This window comes from Periplaneta americana, chromosome 17 (genome assembly GCF_040183065.1).
Source record: "Periplaneta americana isolate PAMFEO1 chromosome 17, P.americana_PAMFEO1_priV1, whole genome shotgun sequence".
NCBI classification, from domain to species: domain Eukaryota; kingdom Metazoa; phylum Arthropoda; class Insecta; order Blattodea; family Blattidae; genus Periplaneta; species Periplaneta americana.
This window is the reverse complement of record NC_091133.1, coordinates 91,324,034-91,347,677: the sequence shown is the minus strand read 5'-3', so window position 1 is coordinate 91,347,677 and position 23,644 is coordinate 91,324,034. Positions and strand designations below refer to the sequence as shown.

At 38.3% G+C, this 23,644-nt stretch overlaps 1 protein-coding gene across 7 annotated transcripts in view; it reads left to right on the top strand.

The window, feature by feature from the left end:
• Nucleotides 1-23,644, top strand: part of Pde8 (phosphodiesterase 8) — a 770,548-nt gene that overhangs the window by 585,790 nt on the left and 161,114 nt on the right. For all 7 annotated transcript variants that reach the window (XM_069816063.1, XM_069816067.1, XM_069816070.1 and 4 more), the window contains one exon: nt 5,219-5,409. In XM_069816063.1, the coding sequence (XP_069672164.1) occupies nt 5,219-5,409 (191 nt within the window). The remainder of the gene's footprint in view (nt 1-5,218; nt 5,410-23,644) is intronic.

The following is a 23,644-nucleotide window of genomic DNA, read 5'->3' as shown; positions in this document are numbered from 1 at the left end:
ACTCGTGTACTGAATGCAGTCTCTGTGGCGAGTCGCTCTCTTTCAGATATGTTATCTGTGGTGTATGTTTAGAATTTTCACGATAATAGTTCCTTCTCTTTTCTTTATTTTCTTTACATGTTTAATTCATTCCCTAAATTTTTCTTTTTCTTCCTTTCTTTCTTCTTTCTTAAACATTTTACGTCTTTAGGATTTAGAAACACCGAAATTTTATTGAATGGAATTTAACTGAAAGGGGGTACGGATGGCCCAGCACTGCGACCTATTGAGATTTATTGCGCTAACCCTCGATATGGAATGAGTTGCGTGCCACAGACCCCCTACGCGCACCGCCCTAACCACATGACTCCCTTAACAACCGATCCCTACAGCCGGCATATTCCCCCAAGGCCACCCTGTCGGTCCGAGGCGAAAATCCTCCCCCGATTAGGTCCGCCTCGGGTGCAATTGCAGAAGCCATCCAATGTCGCTTAACTACATTCCACGGAGGCTGGTCGAGATAGTCAGCAGCTTCGGAAGGTCTCCTGTAGAGTGATCTGAAAAACCAGAAACGGGATGATAAGGAAAGGATGATGGGGAGGAAAGGAAGTGGCGAAAATGAGTGGGGTTCCAATCGCCTGACAAAGTTACCTGATATTCATCTATAGGAGTGAGGGGAAAAACCCCGAATAAACCTCGCACAGGCAACCCGGGACCGCTGGGTTCGGAATTAGACTCGCTAACCCCTCAGCCACAATGGTGGACAACTTTTATTGAGCTGAAGACATAAAAAAATTATATGTTAGTAGCGACGAACTTCTGCTTAGGCAAACTATACTGTTTTCGCTGTAAGAAAAATCCTAATGTAAACATAAGCACGTTGCTGTCATACCCGTGATTGGCTCCCAGTTGAAACACTCACATGACGCAGGAAAATATAGTTCGTATTTGGAAACCACAATCTTATATTATTTGAATATAAAAAATTGAATTCTAGTTGTTAAATACGATGAAACATATAACTTCACTCATATGTAAAACGATATGTAAAAGAAAAGCTACTTTTATGCTTTGTTATGTACTATGAACGCGGATGAATACCGACAGTAATACCGAGGTAGTCTTGTAACAAGCTGGCGTCACTTGAGCTCGTAGTTGTTCACGAAAGCACGTGGTACTGAGATATGACTTCTGTATCCTCAACTGTCCATTGTGAAGACATAAGACTTAAAAATAATTTAATCACAGTAATTATAAAGTAAATGTCTCCTAAGAAAACGAGTGCATAGTAGTGAGGTTGGGCCTACTTGACGAGTAACGGGAAATGTTTAACATGAAACAGAATGTACAACAGTAGGCGGGAACGTGTACTGAGAATCTATGGCGCCAAACAGCGGCCAATGAAGCCTCACTTCAGTCACGTGCTATTGTTTACATTAGGATTTTTCTTACAGCGAAAAGATTATAGAAGCTGTCTAGGGCCTCAATCTCGAAGAAGGCCCCGGCCAGGGAAAATAACAACCACTTAAAGTGAGGTCATCCGTTCCTTTGTAGAGAAGAAAGTTCGTCACGTGGCAATGCAATCTTGTGATTATAAAATCTAAAAGTAATAATGTCTAAAGAAGTATTTGTACTCGTCTATTTCATGTCTAAGTCTGCTTGTCTATTTTATAAAGGAAAAGTATGTTAAATAAGTAAAAAATAAAAGTAAAGTTTGTTTTTTTGTAAATTAGTAAAACGGGTGCCTGTCTTTGTTAACTGCCTAAATATCTATGTCTATGTCCGGGCCTATATGTTGCTATGTTATTTCTAAAGATTTCATTCAAATTCATCAAGGTACATAATACTGTATAAGACGAAAGAGATCTACGACTTCGAAACAAAGATGAATGATAATTCTTTTAGTTTGGATTATAGTAATAACTTTTCAAACAAGAGTTTATTCTTTTCTGAACATAAAACACTAAACATAATAGACTAATTAAGGGGGTCAGAAGGAAAGGGTTATAAATGCATATAGTTATTCGTGAGAAAATGTGGTTGAAAGTACTTAAGATTTCGTAAATGCTGTGAATTTTTTTTTTTATTTCAATTTTAATGTGTGGTCTGGTTAAGACATGTATCCCTTTACCACTAAAATTTTAAATGTTTTAGCTTGGCCTGGATGCACTTAACTCATGTTCTTTATAAATGTGACTTGTACCCCTTTGCTTCTAACTCCCTCAATTACAAATACCGACAACACAATATATACCTGAAAGACCGTCGCTCAGTAAAGGGATGCTGAAGGCATGAAAAGCTTAATATTTTGCTATGTTATTTGTAGTTTTTATAATACTGTCAATATCAAGACGAATCAGAGAACTGTATGCTCTGTAGCTATTCCACTGCGGTGTTGAAGTCCTCCGCGTTGTCGGGGTAACTACCGCTGCTTTCGTTCTTCATAATCGAGTTGGATAGGCAATTTAAAATTGCGGTGCGGGTTGTCTGCTGATCCGGAGTTGCGCTCGGGTTTGGGTTAGAATTCAGCGACGAGAAATAGTCTTTCTCAGAGAGCTTAGTTTCTCCCGCTGCCTTATTTGCTGTTGTATGCAGGTACTCATGCTGACTGCTCTGTTTACAATACGAGTTCCCCGTGTCTGGGTTAGATTCTCACTTGGGCTGATTACCTGGTTGGGTTTTTTCCTTGGTTTTCCCCAACCGTAAGGCGAATTCCAGGTAATCTATGGCGAATCTTCGGCCTCTCGCCAAAAAATTGTATAACTCTTGACTTATTCCACATCTTAAAACTTCAATACTAATATAAGATCTGGGGAATACATTAAATAAATGAAATTAAAATTTATTTGATCATAGGCCTATGAATGGTGAATTTGCAAAACGACTTAAGTCCCTAGAAGTAGTTTTGAGAAAATTAAAGAAAACTATTTTAGCCTCGCTGAATCATACATTGTTACAATATAATTTTTTATATGTAAGAGATATGTAGGAGAAATAGTTGTATTACAAAAATTCATACTTTTCTATTCTTTCTTCAGATCGTAAAAAAATTTAATTATCTTCAGGACTTAAGTTGTTCTGCAAATTAACTTCAATCCTGTATCATAATTATTAGGTTACTGACACATAAACATGTTTAACTAAATGTATTTATACCAAAATCATAAAATAACTTTATTGCAATTGTTGAACAACCTTATTTTGAACAATTTGTTAATCACAAGAGCACAGACAACTCTTAGGAATGTTATAACGAGACCACAGCTTAGTTGTATCTTTCAATTCTTTGTTGTCTCCCATGCTGTAATGTTTTCGTAAAATGTATGCACATCTTCTTCATCACGAATGTACTTAAGCATTTTACGAATATCTTGAATTTTGGTTTCATTGATCGGGGATAAACCACTGTGTTGGAAAGTGTGGAGAAAGAATGATGCTGAAAATGGTCAAGAAGTATAAAGGGAATTGGTTGTGTCGCTGGCTGAATAGAACTGCCTACTGAAGGATGCACTGGAAGTAATGGTAAACGTGAGATAAGTTCGGAAAGAATTACCAATGACAACAGACAAAAAACAATTTTTCAGCTGAGTGTATGATCAAAATTACATACTATGTAAGTTTCTTCAGCACTCGACAGGAAAAACAACTTAAGTTCAGGACTAAAATCGTTTTACCCCTTAACCAAATATTCCGCTGCTAATAAAAACTATACAAAAGTCGTGGATTAAAGTAATTCTGCCACTAAACGATGCCCTTTACACACAGTAACATAATCATGCTCTCAACTCAAAACCCCCAAAATATGGACTTAAGTCGTTTTGCAAATTCACTATTCATATTATATGCCTCTCTCATAGGTAAATGGAAAACTGGTTTAGTTACTCAGTAGTAGGTCAAAATACTGTCATTTGTCGTTTTTTTTATTAAGGAAGTAAGCATTTAAATATGATATTATTGTAACTTACACACACATACACACAGTGAGTCCCAGCGAACGTTCACAGTATTTCTGTCTGCCGGCCAAAGGCACTCCCCCCTGCTACTGTCGCTGCTTGCATCCGTCAAGGGACCAGAACTGTGGCTTCAACGTGCGTTGAGCCTGTTAAGGTGTCACTTCATGAAATAGAGATCTACATTTATTTTCGAGTTCACCATTTCTTCCAGTGCATCCTTTCGCAGGCAGTTTCTTCTCAGCCAGTGATTCAGCCAATTTCTTTTTCTCTTTCTGATCAATTCTAGCTTTATTCTTTCTTCACCCACCCTTCCTAGCACAGCATCATTTCTTATTTTGTCTGTCCATTTGACTCACACCATTCTTCTTCATACTCACATTTCTTATGCTTCTAATCGTTTTTCTTCACTTCGTCGTAATGGTCAAGTTTCTGCCGCATATAATGCCACACAAAGTACTCCACTAGTGTCTTCCTTAGCTATTTTCTCAGAGGTCCAGAAGTTGCTCCTTTATCTATTTTAAAAGCTTCCTTTGCCATTGCTATCCTCCTTTCGGCTTTCTGGCAGCAGCTCATGTTACTGCTTGTAGTACACCTTAAGAGTATTTGAAGCTGTCCACTGTTCTGTTGTGTCACAGTTAACGAAAAGAAAATTGAAACGTCAGAAATGAGATCTGTGAGAACACTTACAGGTTTATCCTTAAGCGAGAGAGGATTAAATGCAAAAAAATATGAAAAGAATTAAATAGTGTAACAATAATTTTATTGTAGAAGATGTTATACGAATAGAATATCAAAACAAATGGTACAGTCGCAAGGATGTAAACTGATCGCCTGCCACGGCAAACATTTTATTATAAACTGGTTGGAAGACGAGATATTATGCGACTAAAGAAAAGATGGGGGAAAGATATGAAGGAAATAATTCTAAAGGCAGTATTTGGTTCGAAATGAGATAAAATTCAATCCTTTGAATAGAAAAAAGGAAAGAAATTAGAATCTGATGAATGTTTATTGTTCGACCTAACCTGCACTGCAATCTCTGTTACAATATCAGGTTTATAGCCTTGCACGACTACAACGTTCAACTGGAGTTATGAGAGAGTAACGGATTGAATTGATGGTGATGGTGATAATGGTAATGATGGTTTTATGGTTTTGCATCGAAGCGATAAATTTTTAAGATCTTTCTAGCTATTACTTTGTGGTACAAGTGAGATATAAAACTCTCCACTTAAACATTTTATGTGAATCTAGTATTTTATTTGCCGCTTATCTCTGAATTTCAGGTTCTTCTGGCCTTCGGCAAGGATGACTTCCAGAGCGAAGCCTTCTGGTTAGCCTGCGAGAAATTAGGATACGAATGCAACTTGGCAAGAACGAAGGACACTGTGCTAGAGGCCTTCCACACCAAGTATCATGAGATTGTTGTTATTGATACCAGAAACCCCAAGATAATCGACGGTGAAACAATATGCAGGTTAGTAGCGTTTGAAAGACTGAGAATGAAATTTAGATAAATTTGAATTTCATCCAATTTCTTATACGGTATTGAAAGAACGCAAGGTGTATGTAAATTATTTTATCATATATCGCCTTTATATTGTACTGCCAAAAATTACGGTCTTTTCCAAAAGTCAATTTATCTATCAAATCCAGCTAAGAAGCGATATGAGCTTCACCTTCTCGTTATACAGTGCTATAAAATCAGTTTTGTGTTTGTATCAGAAATATGATGTGTTTCTATATCACTAATGCTATCTCTTCAGTTGTCTGTGCACATTTTCCTTTCCTAGACTTCTGAATGGATGCATATTAGCCATATTGAATAACTACATAACGGATGTATGCCTGGGAAAAGGTTGCTGTTATTACGGCTCAGTTCGAAAAGTGAAATGGACAAGTAAGAACCCGCTTAGCGTTGATTCAGCGCGTCAGCTTTCGGCAATAAATAGACTACTCTAGATTTATACATTGCATTTATTGGCTTACCTTATAATAAGTGCTGGAACTGTCGATGAACCTTTCTAATTTCGTGAGAGATTGTTGTAGCGTATTTAGCCCATGTTAGTATTCATCAACTTGGCCGAGAGAGGGCGCGGGCTCTCAACACTGCTCCCGGGCATAGCAAGCGGGCATTATCTCATCCTCGTCATTATGCAATCCTGTTTCCCTTTCAGCAGCAATTCTTGGCAGAAGCTAGCTGCAGTGTTCAAAAGAAGTAGTAGGACTAGCCTATGTCTCAACAGTCATCTTCCTCAACATACCTCGGTATAGTCGCCACCATTAATGTATCAAAATAACAAATTCAATAACGAGATTTTGTCGAATAATGCATGCAAATAAACTATCAATAATATTAATTCAAAAACGCAGATTTGCAAAGGCCTTTCTTTCTTAACGAAAACAATGTTACTTTTACTTACTGCCAAACACCCACTTGTTACACATAACTTGTTATTGCAGAGCACCCCTCAATTTCCTTCACGATTTCAAGACTTGGGTCAGATTGTAATAGCCTAATGGTGGGAAAAGTCGTTCTTTTTCCGGAACTGTTACGAGAGTTCCGGTTCCAAGAAAGAACTAGTTCTAAAAAACAGTTCCGAAATAACAGCAAGCGTCTGACACAGCCAAATAATCACCAAAATTTTATGTTCCGTTGCCAAAATCTTAAGACCATAATGCAATTCGAACAAGAAGAAATTCCCCGATTTCTAATCACGACAGCTGTTACAGTCAGCTGTAAGTGTAGTAATTTATACAAACCATAAAACATAGCAATGAGTTGATCGTTGCTTCTGTTAAATAAATGATATCACTACTACGTGTTATAAGTCTCTAATAAAGCTTCATAATTATTGTATTTGTAATAACTAATAAACATTGAAGTTAGTTGGGCTACATTTGGTCTGTTATGCTAGTACACCCAGTACAAAATTTGTAACACAATACAAAATATTTCGCGATACATCTGCTTTGGAATGGAGAAAACTACATAACAGAGAAATTCATAAATTATGCAATGAACCTGTTAATGTGACCATAATTAAATCTAGAAGACTGCGATGGATTGGGCATGTTTTGAGATCCCCTGAAGCCACAAGTGTGGCTCAGTCGGTTAAGGCGCTTGCCTGCCGGTCTGAAGTTGCGCTCGGGCGCGGGTTCAATCCCCGCTTGGGCTGATTACCTGGTTGGGTTTTTGCGAGGTTTTCCCCAACCGTAAGGTGAATGCCAGGTAATCTATGGCGAATTTTGGGCCTCATCTTGCCAAATATCATCTCGCTATCACCAATCTCATCGACGTTAAATAACCTTGTAGTTGATACAGCGTCGTTAAATAACTAACCAAAAAAAAAAAAAAGATCCCCTGAAGAAAGATTATGAATGCGGTTTGAAAAAGCAGAATGTTACTTCTTGTTGCAATGAGTATTACATGTAACTTCAAAGTAATAACAGGGCTACAATGTAAAACTGAAGGTTAAATTTTTTACTTATTTGTGTTACGTGTAATATTTAAGTAATGAAAGATCGAGGTAATGCATTAATTTCTTACTGAATGAAATTTGTATATTGGATATTACATTTCCCATTTTCGTTTGTAGTGCGTAAAATGAATAGCAGTGTGTACATTGATTAATTATTTGTTTTACTGATGTATTAAAGGCTCACGTTACACACCGATAACAGTGAGTAAAATGCACTTTCGTAGAGAAATAACTATTATACCCTTATTAAAATATTCTTTAAAACAGTACCATCAACAGAATAAATTGTCCGTTGCCTAGCAACTCAAAAGACATTCATAGAGCATTAACAGGGGGAAAAAAACTGATCAGGGAAACTAGAATATAACTGACTGTGAGAAAATAAGTATTTATCGATTCCCGTGTCGATTTGCATTGATAATGTTGTACTATACAATTGCGAGTCCTTAGCATTGTGAGAGAAGCCGTTTGCATTTGCTCTGAAGAGCTCTTCCGACAGTTGTATATCGAGAACTAGAGGAAGTCAGAGTGCCACAAGCGGTACTCGCCTATATTCGAACCGAAGAGTAACCGAGAGCTCTTCTATAGAATTGGATACGTTCGACGTGTCGCATGTTGGCTCCTGCCTTCCAGGCTGTCATTGTGTGTCCTGAAAACAGGATGGATGGAAAACAAAGACGCTCTGGGCGATATCGCAGGTAACATGACATGGCCGACATGTAGTTGACGTACAAACAGTCATGGAGCCGCCCGCCTTAAGATATCAGCCTTTATAAAATCGATACTCGGAAAATGTAGCCATGTGCTAGTACGATGGTTTTTACTGGATGATGCCCCATACTGAACATCGTTTCCATATTCACGATGTCCCAAATTAGTTCAACTTGACTCTACCCTGTTATATTATTGTTTGCTTTACTCACGTCGTTCAGTTTGCTTAAATTCATGCAATTCCATTCAAAACAACAAAACAGCTGAACCAGACCAGATTTCACTCAAATCCACTCTAAATTGCTATGTCCGTGCCGTGGCTGTATGATTTACATCAGGATAGCTCGCCTGTCAGCATCAGATTCACGAATGCCACTCAAATGCATCTGTGGCTTAAGTGTTAGCGCACTGATCCTTCATTCTCATTAGGTGGTCTGTGTTCGAACCCCGATCGAATTTGTGGTAGACAAAGCAGACGTCGCAGAGGTTTTTCTCGGGGAAACCCCGTTTCCCTGTATCATTACATTAACACTTCACCTTCCTCTCATTTCGCCTGTAATCTGCAGGCTGTGGTGAAGTTTTGGGGTAGTACGATTTTCTGATGCTGATGTAGGAAGGGCTTGGGGCTCCGTGCCCCTGGGGCTTGTCAGGTTATTCGTGTGCGGATGGGACCTGGCTGTATCAGGGGCTGAGGCAGTATGGTCCATCTGTCATCATCGGCTGATCACGAAGAGTTGGGACTCTTCACTCCTGGGACTCATCAGGCTGCTCGTCCGCGAAATCTGATTTGTTTCTATCAAGGGCTGAGGAAGGATGGCCCATCTGTCAGCGTCGGCTGATCAGGAAGGGCTTAGGGTTCATGGGTCTCTGTTGCTTATCAGGCTATTCGTGTGCGGATGTGACCTGGGTCTGTTGGGACTAGAGCAGTCAGTGAAGGAGTAATTCAAGTCTAATAACAATTTAGAACTTTATAAACAATTTCTGTGGTAGACGCTCCAGTAATTACTGTAAGACATTCCACTGCAGCATTATAACGCTCCAGTACATTTCACCAATGGAGTTCGTGAATATCCCACTCAGCATTTTCGTGAGAAATTAATTGGAAGAGGAGTTCTTGTAGAATGGCCAACACGCTCCCCAGATTTAGCCCCTGTGGATTTCTTCCTATGGCATCATGTTAAAAATCTTATTTACGAGATACGAGCAGACATTGAAGAAAACTTGTTGCAAGAATAAAATTGTACCTGCATGCAACACCAGCAATCTTAACGCTAGCAATGTTAGAGAGAATGTAACATCTTTGTTGATACCTTCTAACTGTTGCATCTAAGACAGAGGTCGCCATTTGAACACCTTCTTTAGAAATACAGTACGGTGTGAAAAACTCTATGTATAAAACAGTATAGGCCTATTTAATCGTGTGTAATAAAATCATTAAATAATAAAAGTTGTAAAGATTGAGTTACAAGTTGTGTAACACTTAAATTTCGACTGAAATTACTCAAATATCATAAGACCTGCCTACTTCCCACTAACATGGATACAACTAATACTGAGACTCATGACTTCTAAATTAATTGTTACTGACTTGAATTCCTTATATCAAATTACTATTTATAATACCCTTTACCGTCCACTGCTGTGGAGTAACGGTTAGCACGCCTGACCGTGAAACTAGCGGGTCCGAATTCAAGTCCTGATTGGGAAGGTTACCTGGTTGAGGTTTCTTCCGGGGTTTTCCCTCAACCCATTTCGGCACTGGCCCTTGGACTCATTTCGCTAGCATTATCACCTTCATATCATCCAGACATTAGAGAACCTTAGCAGTTGATAAAGCATCGTAAAATAAGCTATTAAAAACATCCTTTATCAGTCCTAGAAATTTGACGCAGAGTTATGGAAACACCCTGTGAGAATGAAAGGGCATCGTACGAGAATGAAAGGGAACTTATATTTTACAAAACTACATCGGGATGTTTGCTTGAAAGTGTAGAGTATTCTGGATTAAAGAAAACGAAAAGCAGACTGCAAGCGGCAGAAAGGCGATTGTTATGGTTTGTGTTGGCAGTCACAAGAAAAGATAAAACGAAATGTTAAGATATACGACGCCAATTAAACATCTGAAGTTCAAAGGGAAAAATAATATAGAACATAACAATCGCTAGTGGGACCGTGTACAATGTATTGATCCAACTAGACTTCCGAAATAATTATGCAGTAGAAAAGAGATGGGGAAAGAAGTAACAGTAGACTTACAAAAATTGTGCCCAGTTCGTATGAGGAGCAAATATTCAAAAGAAACTTTTTCCTTCAAATTGACTTTTAGAGTATGAACAAAAAATGCATCCTATTATCTTACAAGTATTACAATTATATAGTGACTACTTAATTGTGAAAATCAATCTATATAGAATATAGCAAAACCAAAAGTATTGGAATCAAATTAAATTGTTATTGTAGAAATTTAATATAAAAGTTTGGAAGTGTTACTTTTGATTGAACAAATTGGACATTGTTTTCACAATGCTGAATATAGTACCTTTTGATTGGAGATATACGCCAAAAGTTTAGTGCAGTAATTTTATGAAGTAGTTTTGAAGCTGACTTGACCTAAGTCAAAGAAGACTTACAAAAATAAACAAGCAAAATTTCATCTCAAGAAGACATCCAACTGCATTGTCTAAATATGCCTTTTTTAAATTTGAAAACCACAATCGTCTTCTAAACAGTTACATATTGGATTTCCCTCGTCATCTGTGACATTAGAAACAGGTAAATTGATAAAGAGTTTTCTATACCATTGCAGAATATCTGATACAGTATTCTGCTGACCTAAAGCCTTGGTCTTTCTGAACCGACGCATGCGTCGTGCGACGTGCGAGGTCCGCCTCGCACAAATCCGGACTACACGAGAGATAGTGAGTGTTTTCTATAACTGCGAGGTGCGCAGACCTCGCATCTCGCAGTTATAGAAACCACTCACCATCTCTCGTGTAGTCCGGATTTGTGCGAGGCGGACCTCGCACGTCGCATGCGTCGGTTCAGAAAGACCAAGGCTTTACATAAGTATGCGCAAATAGCATTGTTTTATTCTAGCTCGGGAAACATCGTGATTCATAGTTGCGCGTGCAGATAGGATAGCAACGGGTTTGTTGTAGGAAATACGAATTTTAAGAAAAGAATCAGATGATAATAAATTTCTAACAGCAGTTGTTCTTCTTTGAAGGGCGAACTATTTTTCTCACCAAGAAGGAGGTTTCATTTAATTATTTTTTGCACTACATGGAAGAAGATATTCCCTTAATGTTAGCTAATTAAGAAATTTTTTATACATTTTCAACGCTATCCTACGAGAGATCATCATCTGTTGCTACATTCTCAGAGTGGGCGACGAATGAAATATGCGATTGATAACTCACTGATACCACGCATATTTTTAACGTTATTTCAAATCTCATCCTGAATGATAAACATTGTTAAAGTTTGACCTTATAACTGGAATTTAGAGAATTTATCAGACAGATAGGCAAAACTTGAAATACTTCAGGAATCCACGGACTACGGGTTGCGATACACTACTGCAGCCGTGGCGAAAATGTGATCGTGCGCCACTGTGTAACCTGCAACGTGCATAGCACCTATGGAGGGAGGCGGACACCCGAAGGGGAAGTGAAGCAACTGTCTGACTTATTAACGAATATTCATTTTCCTTACGTCAAGCATTTAAATATAATTTTATACAGTACAAGGTTACAAACTAATGTTTAGTACGTGTAACGAAGAAAGAAATGAACAAGAAAACATAGGGCACATTATCACAACCTAAAATTAACTATCTTCAGAATGTCTCTGCGACAGATTTTCAAAATCGGGAATTATGTCACTTACTGCCAGTCGTAGTTGATCACGAAGGTATTTGTCAGTCAATCGTGATCTAAATTTGGTTTTTACTATTTTCATTGTTGAAAATAATTTTTCACAAACGTAAGTTGTAGCGAACAAACTTCAACAGAGCAAGCGAAAGAACGAAGCTTCGGATATAATTTTTTTTGCAAAGATTTGTAAAGTTCAACATTTTTCAAGTCCTTACATCTAGCTTTCATTTAACATTACATTGTAAATCTGTAAGTTTAAATTGAAGATCTAACAGCATTATTCGTACATCTGCTGAGAAAGGGTCGACGTACAGAGATGTTGATGATGATGATGATGATACTAATAATAATAATAATAATAATAATAATAATAATAATGCCTTTTAATGTTTCATGAGTGACATGTAGTGTAATGCCGTTTTATGTTGTACAACCGTTTTCCTCATAATACTTGTGAACAAATCATACATTTAATATTCTCATCATATTGGCAGCAAAAAATGCGTCCTCCCATCCTACTTGAAACTTTTTTTTTTGTAGAAGTACATGGTTTCGAGAGAGACATTGCGATGATACGCCACTCACAGGTCAGAGACAAGTACAAATGGAACGGAGTTTGACTCCAGTGAGTGAGAGGGTGGGGGTCGGGGGAGATAGGAAGCAAGAGAAATACATAGCTATCATTGCGAGCCACATTTTCGCCACGGCTGCACTACTGTATGAATTTACTCGTACACAGTCGAACTTAGATATCTCGAAGTATTTTCCGAAATGGATAATACTTAGAGTTATCGAAAATTTGAGATATAGAAAATAGGTCAAGCAAGTCTCAATGAAATTATCATTGCTGTACAAATGCAGTAATGTAAGGAACTGCAGTTACGTTCTAATTCTATAATGATTTTCACGCGACTTATTTATGTGTTCCATGTTCTTCGTGGCTACAATATTTGTCTGAGAACATGTAATGTTTAACTTGATTAACAGCTACATTATTTTAATGTACGGAAGTACATTAAAATAAGACGGCGCTTATTCCGTCGGATCCCGGCCAACTAGTCACTCATAACGAGTGCAACTCAGCACATGTGTGGACTTCAGTCCTACGTTCATAGACATCTATGACGTAGTGCAGAGGGCGGCCACTAGAGGGAACCCAAGAGTTGGAACTTAATCTGAGACGATTCTGTCCGACGCCGGGGTGGGTATCCGGTGTGGCTTAGTGGATAAAGCATAAGCACGTAGAGCTGAAAACCCGGGTTCAAATCCCGGTGCCGTAGAGAATTTTTCTCCGTTCCATTACCCTTTCATCCTATGATGACGCAGAATATCTGCATGGAAATGTCATATGTACTTCGGTACATTAAAATAATATATATGATATGCTTAAATCACTTCGTGATTTAAGACGGCGCTTATTCCGTCTGATCCCGGCCAACTAGTCACTCATAACGAGTGCACCTCAGCACATGTGTGGACTTCAGTCCTACGTTCATAGACATCTGTGACGTAGTGCATAGGGCGGCCACTAGAGGGAACCCAAGAGTTGGAACTTAATCTGAGACGATTCTGTCCGACGCCGGGTGGGTATCCGGTGTGGCTTAGTGGATAAAGCGTCAGCACGTAGAGCTGAAAACTTGGGTTCAAATCCCGGCGCCGGAGAGAATTTTTCTCCGTTCCATTACTCTTTCATCGTTGATTAACAGCGACTACGTCTTAACGTTACAACTAGGCAACGTTGCTTAAGCGCGAATTTCCCTTGCAAGAACGCGTTTTTTTCGTAATATTTAAAAGTTTCTCCTTCATTTATTCATTAATGACAAAAATTCGTCAGTAGTTTGGGATAAAAGATTTTACACAGACAGCAAGACAGACTTACTTATTTACAAATGGCTTTTAAGGAACCCGAAAGTTCATTGCCGCCCTCACATAAGCCCGCCAGCGGTCCCTATCCTGTGCAAGATTAATCCAGTCTCTATCATCATACCCCACCTCCCTCAAATCCATTTTAATATTATCCTCCCATCTACGTCTCGGCCTCCCTAAAGGTCTTTTTCCCTCCGGTCTCCCAACTAACACTCTATATGCATTTCTGGATTCGCCCATACGTGCTACATGCCCTGTCCATCTCAAACGTCTGGATTTTAAGTTCCTAATTATGTCAGGTGAAGAATAGAATGCGTGCAGTTCTGTGTTGTGTAACTTTCTCCATTCTCCTGTAACTTCATCCCGCTTAGCCCCAAATATTTTCCTAAGCACCTTATTCTCAAACACCCTTAACCTATGTTCCTCTCTCAAAGTGAGAGTCCAAGTTTCACAACCATATAGAAGAACCGGTAATATAACTGTTTTATAAATTCTAACTTTCAGATTTTTGGACAGCAGACTGGATGATAAGAGCTTCTCAACCGAATAATAACACGCATTTCCCATATTTATTATGCGTTTAATATCCTCCCTAGTGTCATTTTTGTTACTGTTGCTCCAAGATATTTGAATTTTTCCACCTCTTCGAAGGATAAATCTCCAATTTTTATATTTCCATTTCGTACAATATTCTGGTCACGAGACATAATCATGTACAGACAGCATGTCTAAACCACTATCCACTATAACTAAAAACGAATACTTTTCTCTAAGCCTCGAAATAGATATTTCAACATTGTAATACTTTTTCTATATTTTGTGCAATAGAAAAGGTGAAAAATGTAATCGTGCAAAAGATTTATCATCACTTCAATTCGTCGTATTTTATAATGCCTGAAAGTGGGGTTTGAGAATCAGAACAAAAGACAAACTGTAGACGTGAACTGATATAATCGATTTAATAAAACTGGAACAACGGAGAATAATTGAATCACAGTTATTCCATGATGCAGATCAACAGCAGTGCCAGGTCTTCACAAATCGCGTTCTGCATTATCCATATCAATGCTCTATTGAACAAAAATCAATGGACTTTTTTATTAATGCAGGAGATATAGTTTAACTCCGCAGCTATTAGAATCGTATTCCACTTCAGTCGCATCTGACTACGTATAACAGCCACATTCAAAATGGCATCATCACGCCTATGAGTCCAGTTTCTATTATGACCCCCTGGTGACCTGTACACTCGTACATGATTATGTATCAGAATTCTAACGAAGAAAGAAAATATAGTTTGCAAATTATATTGGTCTCTCGATGTTCATTATAAACGTATTGTGTAGCTATTCAGAATATCGAACCAATTCGTAGATAAGTAAACTGAAGATGACCAAATTTCGATTCCGGACTAATTCTTTGAGATCTGCAGTGAACAGTGAAGTTGTTGAATGAGACCGTGACGCGACAACTCATGGAGGGCCAAAGTCGACTACCGACCGCTGTCCTCACGTCCACAAGCCTCAGCAGAGTTGAACGACCGTTCAACTACATTCGAGTTAACGCGTAGTCAGCAACATTTCCAGCCGTTATAAGTGGCTTGCGAGATCTAACTTCTCTCGTTCTACCAGTTGCCCAGATTCAACACAAATGATGGAAGTGTAGATTTCTGATGAACTGATCGAGATTTCGTGAGAAATTTCTTCTTCATCAGAATTCGAGTCGGCGCTCATCCTGTATTGTTAGTCCAGAGGATAATATCTTAGGCCTATACCAGCGTTTCTCAAAATGTGTTCCGCGGAACCCTAATGGTTCCACGAGCAAAGTCTGGGGGTTCCGCGAGTTTCAAATGGTTTTGAAACATTATTTTATACTTAAGAGAATACTATAAAATGTAGACTATACAAAAATCACGAAAACAAGACTCAATAAAAACATGAAACATTATCAATAATAATAATAATAATAATAATAATAATAATAATAATAATAATAATAATGTTAAATGCTGACTGTAAGAGAGTAATACATTTTTAAACAGCTCCTTTCTGAAATAAAGAGTAAGCTGTGAGCATATCTTACAAGAATTTGTACAAATCTGTTCCTGAAACGATATGCCTTGATAACATTCTAAGATAAACTATAGTGGCAAAACACAATATAGACTAACACTAGGTAAAGTGTAAATTAAAATGCAACTAAAATAATACTGCAAAAATAACAGACAGAAACTTACATTACTTGGGGGATCTTTCGCATTAACTTGCGACTTCTCTTCCTTGTTGTAGCTTATACTCAAGACCACTATATCTCAGCGACTTTCGTGACACATCTTTCCACTTATTAATATTAATTTGTCTGGATCCTTTTTTTTTTTAGATTTATTTAGCCGGTCAATATCTACCGCAGAAATCGTCACTGTCTTGCAATCTTATATTTTACGTAATAGGCCTAGATAAACCGAAACCTGATACACAGACGATGGATGAGTGGAACAGAGAAAAATTTCTCCGGCACCGGGATTTGAACCCGGGTTTTCAGCTCTACGTGCTGACGCTCTATCCACTAAGCCACACCGGATTCCCATCCCGATGTCGGTTTAAATCCTCTCAGTTTTTAAGTTCCACCTCTTGGGTTGCCTCTAGTCGCCTACCCTCATGCACTGCGTCATAGATGTATGACAGTGGCACAATGTTCACACATGTGCAGAGATGCACTCGTTATGAGTGACTAAGTGGCCGGGATCCGACGGAATAAGCGCCGCGCATGAGAGTAGGCCACTAGAGGGAACCCAAGAGGTGGAACTTAAAAACTGAGAAACTGAGAGGATTCAATCCGACATCGGGATGGGAATCCGGTGTGGCTTAGTGGATAGAGCGTCAGCACGTAGAGCTGTAAACCCGGATTCAAATCCCGGTTCCGGAGAGAATTTTTCTTTGTTCCACTCATCCTTCATCATATGATGACGCAGAATTTCTGCTCTGAAATATCATATGTACTTTGGTGCATCGTAATATTATATTATATGCGAAAAATAATCACTCTGTGATTTAAGACGGCGAATATTCCGTCGAATTCCAGCCACTTAGTCACTCATAACGAATGCACCTCTGAACATGTGTGGACATTGTGCTACTGTCATACATCTACGACGCAGTGCATGAGGGTAGGACACTAGAGGGAACCCAAAAGGTGAACTTAAAAACTGAGAGGATTCAATTCGACATCGGGATGGGAATCTGGTATGGCTTAGTCGATGGAGCGTCAGCAAGTAGAGCTGAAAACCCGGGTTCAAATCCCGGTGCCGGAGAGAATTTTTCTCTGTTCCACTCATCTATCATCATATGATGACGCAGAATTTCTACACTGAAATATCATTATGTACTTCGGTACATCGTAATAATATCTGATACACAGAGTTCATGTACCCAGTATTCGTAAAGAGAACAAACTCACGTGCAATAACTCTCGATACAATGTAAGCAACTGGATACGCTAGAAGTGACTAGTGACATAGGGTACGAACACGTTGGCGCCTAGCTTTAAAGCTAGCAGGCTGCGCTAGCAGTGTTTATGAAAGACAAAGAAGCTCGGTATGCACAAATTGGAGCTTGTTTGCAGGTCGCTTTAATCTGTCAGCTGACTCGCAGCTGATTAGGTCATCTCCTTGGAATCTCTGTGTAGACTTGATATCTCAAGGGATTCGAGTAGAGAGGACGAATTTGATTTATTACACAGTGCAGAATCAAAGTGATTATTATTACAAGAATTCTTTTCTCGAGAGTGTTCCCTTCATCCTATAAATAATAAAGGGTTGCGTTTGGTGAATATTATCTTTTTAAATATCTGCGGAACTTTCCAGAAAAATGCATTACCTACCCGAGAGTGGAAATCGAAACTTTCGATTATCTTCTCTATTTAACCAAAGATTTCATACAGAAGGCTTGGAAAAATTGCCAGGGAATCCTATTTTGCAGGAAGAACGGCTTATACTCACACTGAGGTAAACTGTACAATTCTTACAAAATAGTGCCTAGTGAACATTCTCAATAATTTGATTGATATTAGTTATTATTTATTTGTTTTTTTTTTCGTGGTATTAAGGCACATACAGAAGAAAGCGATTAAACTCTTGAAATGAGGTCGAAGACTGCAAATCAGGTCTATTGGTGAACGACGATGTCCATTCATCCGACTTCATTGGTAGTTTGTAATTAAAAAATTAATTAAATTCTACCTCCAGTTTTGAATTTATACGAAAAGTTAATGTCGTGGCAGGTCTTTCGAACACAAGAGCAATACGTTTTTTCTACATCCAATGTGTGTAGTGTTTTAAAACTTTACAACCACTGAAGCGGTGAAGCAAGCGGTATGCTCAAGGCGGAGCTTGACAGGCCGCTGACTGATAGTCGGAGTAGCCAAGAATGATATTTCCCGCTCCGTTTAACTTATCACATCGTAGCATCTATGATATTCAAACAATCGCGCTGCAATTTTTTGTATTGATAGGTCAATGTCCAAGGGAAGCACAGAAAACAATTCGAAGACAAAAAATTGTTTTTAAAAGTGAGAAAAAAAATACTAACTTTGAAGTGATCTGCTCACAGAAAAAAATTTTCGGTAAGCGGTAAACTTTTTTGTTTTTCACGTTAGATGGGGGGTCAAAGCGAGAAAAATGTTGAGTAAGAATGGAAATTCGTTTTAAAAGTTACCGCTCCTCAAAATCTTTACTGGTTACCGAGTTACGGCCAATTAACGTCAAAACTAAATCACACGCACGTAGTTTAAAATAGAATACAAATTTGTGTAAATTAAAAAGCACGAATTACACAAATAATTGATAAAAGTCGTCTCTACATTACACAAGTCATCATTGACATCTGGTCCACAGATCACCTCTCCAATGCCTCTCTGGTCCACGCCGAGACTTGCGCTGCAAGCTTGAAAGAATGACTGAAACCATTCTTGGAGCTTACAGCGTGCTGGAAAGCTACCAGTAAAGCGACCATCCATGAGTCAACGTGTGCGGTGTCATATGATTCTAGCGATTCATTTCCCCCACTGCCGCTACCAGCTACTCTACCAGCTAGTCTACCATCGTCAACATGTTCGTACCCATAGACTGTTGTTACAACCAAGAAATTCATGGTTGTAACTCGTGTAGAAGCGCTTCTGATACAGATATTGAAAAACAATTTTTGTGACAACTGTTTGAGACTATGCATTGCATTATTCCATTAAAAACTCACGTTTGAAAACTGTAACGTCGACCGTTATTCGGTTCAACGCTTCAATTAATTGATTATACAGTTTGTCATCACGGGTATGAGATGTAAATAGTGATTTGTAAACAAGATCAAATCAGAGTTTTTAATATAATCTTCGTGTTTAGTACTAAACATTATTTATAATTAGGCATTAAGTATGACTTATTTTGGTAATAATAATATGTAATATTGTCCTACGGAGCTGTATTGTTGGTGTATTGGTACCTCATTTCTTAAATATTTCTTCCACTGTGTTAGGAGGTCATGAATTAAAACCTACCTTTATGCAAAATAATAGATTGCAATAAAACTAAATCAAATATAATTTTTAGCCGCTGAAAACGGTTTTATATTCATTTTCGAAGACACATTCGACTAATATAATGTAATTCCATTATGACGAATATATGTATTTTTTAATCTCGAAATTCTGGGAACAGCTGCGTAAACTTGCAAGGTTCCTGTTATTTAGACAAATCCCTCCCGTTCGCTCTTGTGCCGTACGGCCGTCGTTCGTTCATGGGCAACTTGTTGCTTCATCGATTGAGCTCGGCACTTCAATTGCTCGACAGACAGTTCTTGATTCTGTGTGACAGCTGTAGCAGCGAGCAACCTAGCTACAATAAAGATACGCTTGTTTCCATATCGTGCATTCACCAGAAAAGTTGTCAGTTTAATTTATACTCATACTTTCTCCTTGGTACTTTTCCTATCTAGGCCTATAATAGGCTATAAGCTGTACATTTTATTTATGTTGAAGTTCCTATTGAAAATGTAGTCATATAATGAAACATACTCGGCGTAGATTCGATCCAAGATTGGACCTACAATAATTATCCCAAATTTCCCCTCTGTATTTTATATATAGGCTGTAGTCCTACATATTTATAAATATATATAATATGCCTATATGTATAATATGTACTGTATATATAGTCGGCCTCGGTAGCATAGTCGACATCGCACTGGCCTTCTGTGCTCGAGGTTGCGGGTTCGATCCCGGCTCAAGTCGATGGCATTTAAGTGTGCTTAAATGCGACAGGCTCATATCAGTAGATTTACTGGCATGTAAAAGAACTCCTGCGGGACAAAATTCCGGCACACTGGTGACGCTGATATAACCTCTGCAGTTGCGAGCGTCGTTAAATAAACCATAATTAAAATTATATATATGGTAGATATTAGAGTTGAACAACGATCGAGAAAGCTAGAGTAACAGCGCCCGCAAAGCCGAAAATCCGCACGACAGTATTGCCTACGTCGTTGACTGCTTAAGCTAACTTTCAAGACATCGGGAATCATCAACTCTCGAACGTCAAGCAGCCTTGAATCGTCACAGTTGTTTATATCAGACTGAACTTTTGTCTGTTTTGGCAACTGTTATATGTTATGTATAAACAATCAAGTAGCTTATTTGAAACATCATGTCTACCTTTCAGTGTATAATAATCCGTTCCCCAATCTTTATTTAATTACTAGGCCCTATTAAAAGGATAGGATTTTTTTTTTTCGTTCATTGAGATCAAGTGTACAGTCTCAAGTAAAAAAATATTAACGCTTTGTTTAACGTTAGATTTATAAATTTATTTGAGATTTCTTTTATATTTATAGGCCTATCACTATAGATAGTATCTGATAATAGAACCAGAACATTTTGATAATTATGATACTCTTTTGTTTGATCTTTTTGTATCAATTAAACATCTCTAATGTCATTTATTTCAATTATGTATGTTATTCAAAGTTACCAAATCTTTCCACGCCGACCAAATGCTATTTCGAGAATGATGAAGACTCGAAACGTCCTACAGTTACGAGACAAGATTCGAAAGTCAAATGCAACAAACACAGCGAGCGAGAGCGGCAGTTAGATTTGTTCATCTCTAGTATGTATGATCTTATTCTACGCCTGTGAAGAATTCTAAAGTGCGGACATTACATTTTTCATTATTGTTGGAATCCCGTTTCAAGACAACAGATATTCAATGTGTGCGGGAATGTTTCGAAATCAGAACGGATTATGGGGATGGTGTCATTGGCACTTTGTGCTTACGACTTGGAGTTCGTACACAAATATATACAGGGACATCATTTTATTTTTACTAACATTTTTAATATTAACCTGTCTATACCTTTAGAGAACCGGAAACACCGCTTGCTCCCCCCTCCAAGACTGCACTTCGATGATACTGGCGTAAAACACAGTAGGAAGAAAAGTAGTTCATCCATTTACGTAAACTAGGAAATATCGCGATTTTGAGTTTGATAATTTTCATTAGGTTTTTCTTTAATCAAAGTACAGTACTGTATTAAGAATAAGTGTTTTTACTCACGAAGTGAGTTATCTATGCTAACGTATTCATTATGCAGTGTATATTATACTGTCTACAGCACATTAGCGTACATTATAGAGAAAGAAGTTAAATTGAAAAATAATCATAATATGAATATTTAAACACAATTTTGAAAATGGTGGCCGTTCATTTCGATACAGGCTTCAGTTCTTTTGTGCATATTATCGCACTATAGACTATTGCATCTAATTCCAATTGCCAGTTTCGTCCTCCGTACTAGTAAATCATGTTGAAATAATTCTGTACCTACTCTACGTACTGTAAATTCAATCTTCACTTCTGCCCGACCCGAAAATATAAAGTTACTCAGACATGCTATCTACTGTCCGTCCAAGTGGTTATGCCGCAGGATTGTAGAAAGGGAGGAAATCACGTGACAGTTAATTACTTAACGATGCCCTTTTATTTAAGTTAAATTAAACAGCTGTATAATATTACGTAAACTTCCAATTGCTAAGAGAAATTAATGTTTTCAGAAAAGAGCTAAGACAGCCCAGCTATTACAGAGGGGCGAGCAGAAGCAGGTGGGGTAAATCGGGATGCGACGTAGGCAAACGGACAGTACCTGTGCGAAAATATGATTCAATATTGAACGCTCTTTCGTCACTGGAAAACGCGAACATATTTCTGGAACGTACTATACTCAGTAACTCAGTACTGCTTACTATCTGCGGTCTTGGTTCTGTGTGGAGTTGGAACGTCCTTAGTAGAAGGAGTGGGAGTGAAGTACATTCAAAAACTCAGGTACAATAAAAATTGAAGTAAAAATAAAATGGTGTCCCTGTGTATATATATATATATATATATATATATATATATATATATATATACGTTACTAGTAACTCCTGCACAAACATATTTACTTTCTTTAAAACCACCCTCTATAGTTTGGACACAAAAAATATAAGCTACTTGTAAGAACCTGTACATAATTTCATGAATATCTGTTAGACAAGCGAGAAGTTATTAATTTTGTTTAAAACCACCCTCTGTAAAGGGGTAGTCACTCTTACACAATCGTAATAAAAATTTTCATACGAGAAAAATATGCACCTGTAACTCCTGTACAAAGTGTCATAAAACCTGTTGGACAGGAGAGAAGTTATAATTTTGTCAAGCTAGATTAGTGTGTTTACACACTGCGCCGGAGCGTTACCAATGGTAACCGTAACAAATAATTCTGTAGGATAAAAAAAATAATCTTTACGTATATCATTCGCCCAATAGTGCATAATACTGTGGAGTCCCGGGAACCAAGTCACTCAAATGACTGCCCTGCTTGCGTGATGACTGTTACCTTAATATATGTAAATACGAGGTATCAATGTAGGCCTGTATGTCGAACATGGAGTAAGGTCACTAAGGGAAAATTCCAGAGGAGAAAGATTCGACCCAATGCTGCAGATTGAGCCTCGACGTAACTCGGTGGTTACAGCGCCCAGTGCGTAGAATTGGGGGTCTCGGGTTCAATCCCCGGCGCCGGAGTGAATTTTTCTCCATTAATAACCAATGATTACTGTCTTAGCCAGGGAAGGTGAAGTGGGGAGTTAAAGAGTAGTGTGGGTGGATAATTTGATGTATTACTGCTATTATTGTTGAGCTATGGTAACCTGAATTCGAATCCCTGTTGGTTAAAATGGAATTTGTGATGGATTTATTTTTTTATTTTTTTATTTTATTTTATTGGGTTATTTTACGACGCTGTATCAACATCTAGGTTATTTAGCGTCTGAATGATATGAAGGTGATAATGCCGGTGAAATGAGTCCGGGGTCCAGCACCGAAAGTTACCCAGCATTTGCTCGTATTGGGGTTAGGGAAAACCCCAGAAAAAACCTCAACCAGGTAACTTGCCCCGACCGGGATTCGAACCCGGGCCACCTGGTTTCGCAATCAGACGCGCTAACCGTTACTCCACAGGTGTGGACATTTGTGATGGATAAAGACGGCGCTTGAATGTAGGTTTTCGGAGGGTAGGTTATTCCCGTTTAACCTTGCTGACATTTCACCATTACTCCATTAATGTTCATCATGCAGCGGTTTGTATTTCGCCTTCCATGATCCACTGAAAGCAACGCTAAGGCGGCGGCAAAACGAACTAGAGCTTTGGCGTTGCTTGGATGAGTGACGCAGAGTCAAATACAAGTTCTGATAACG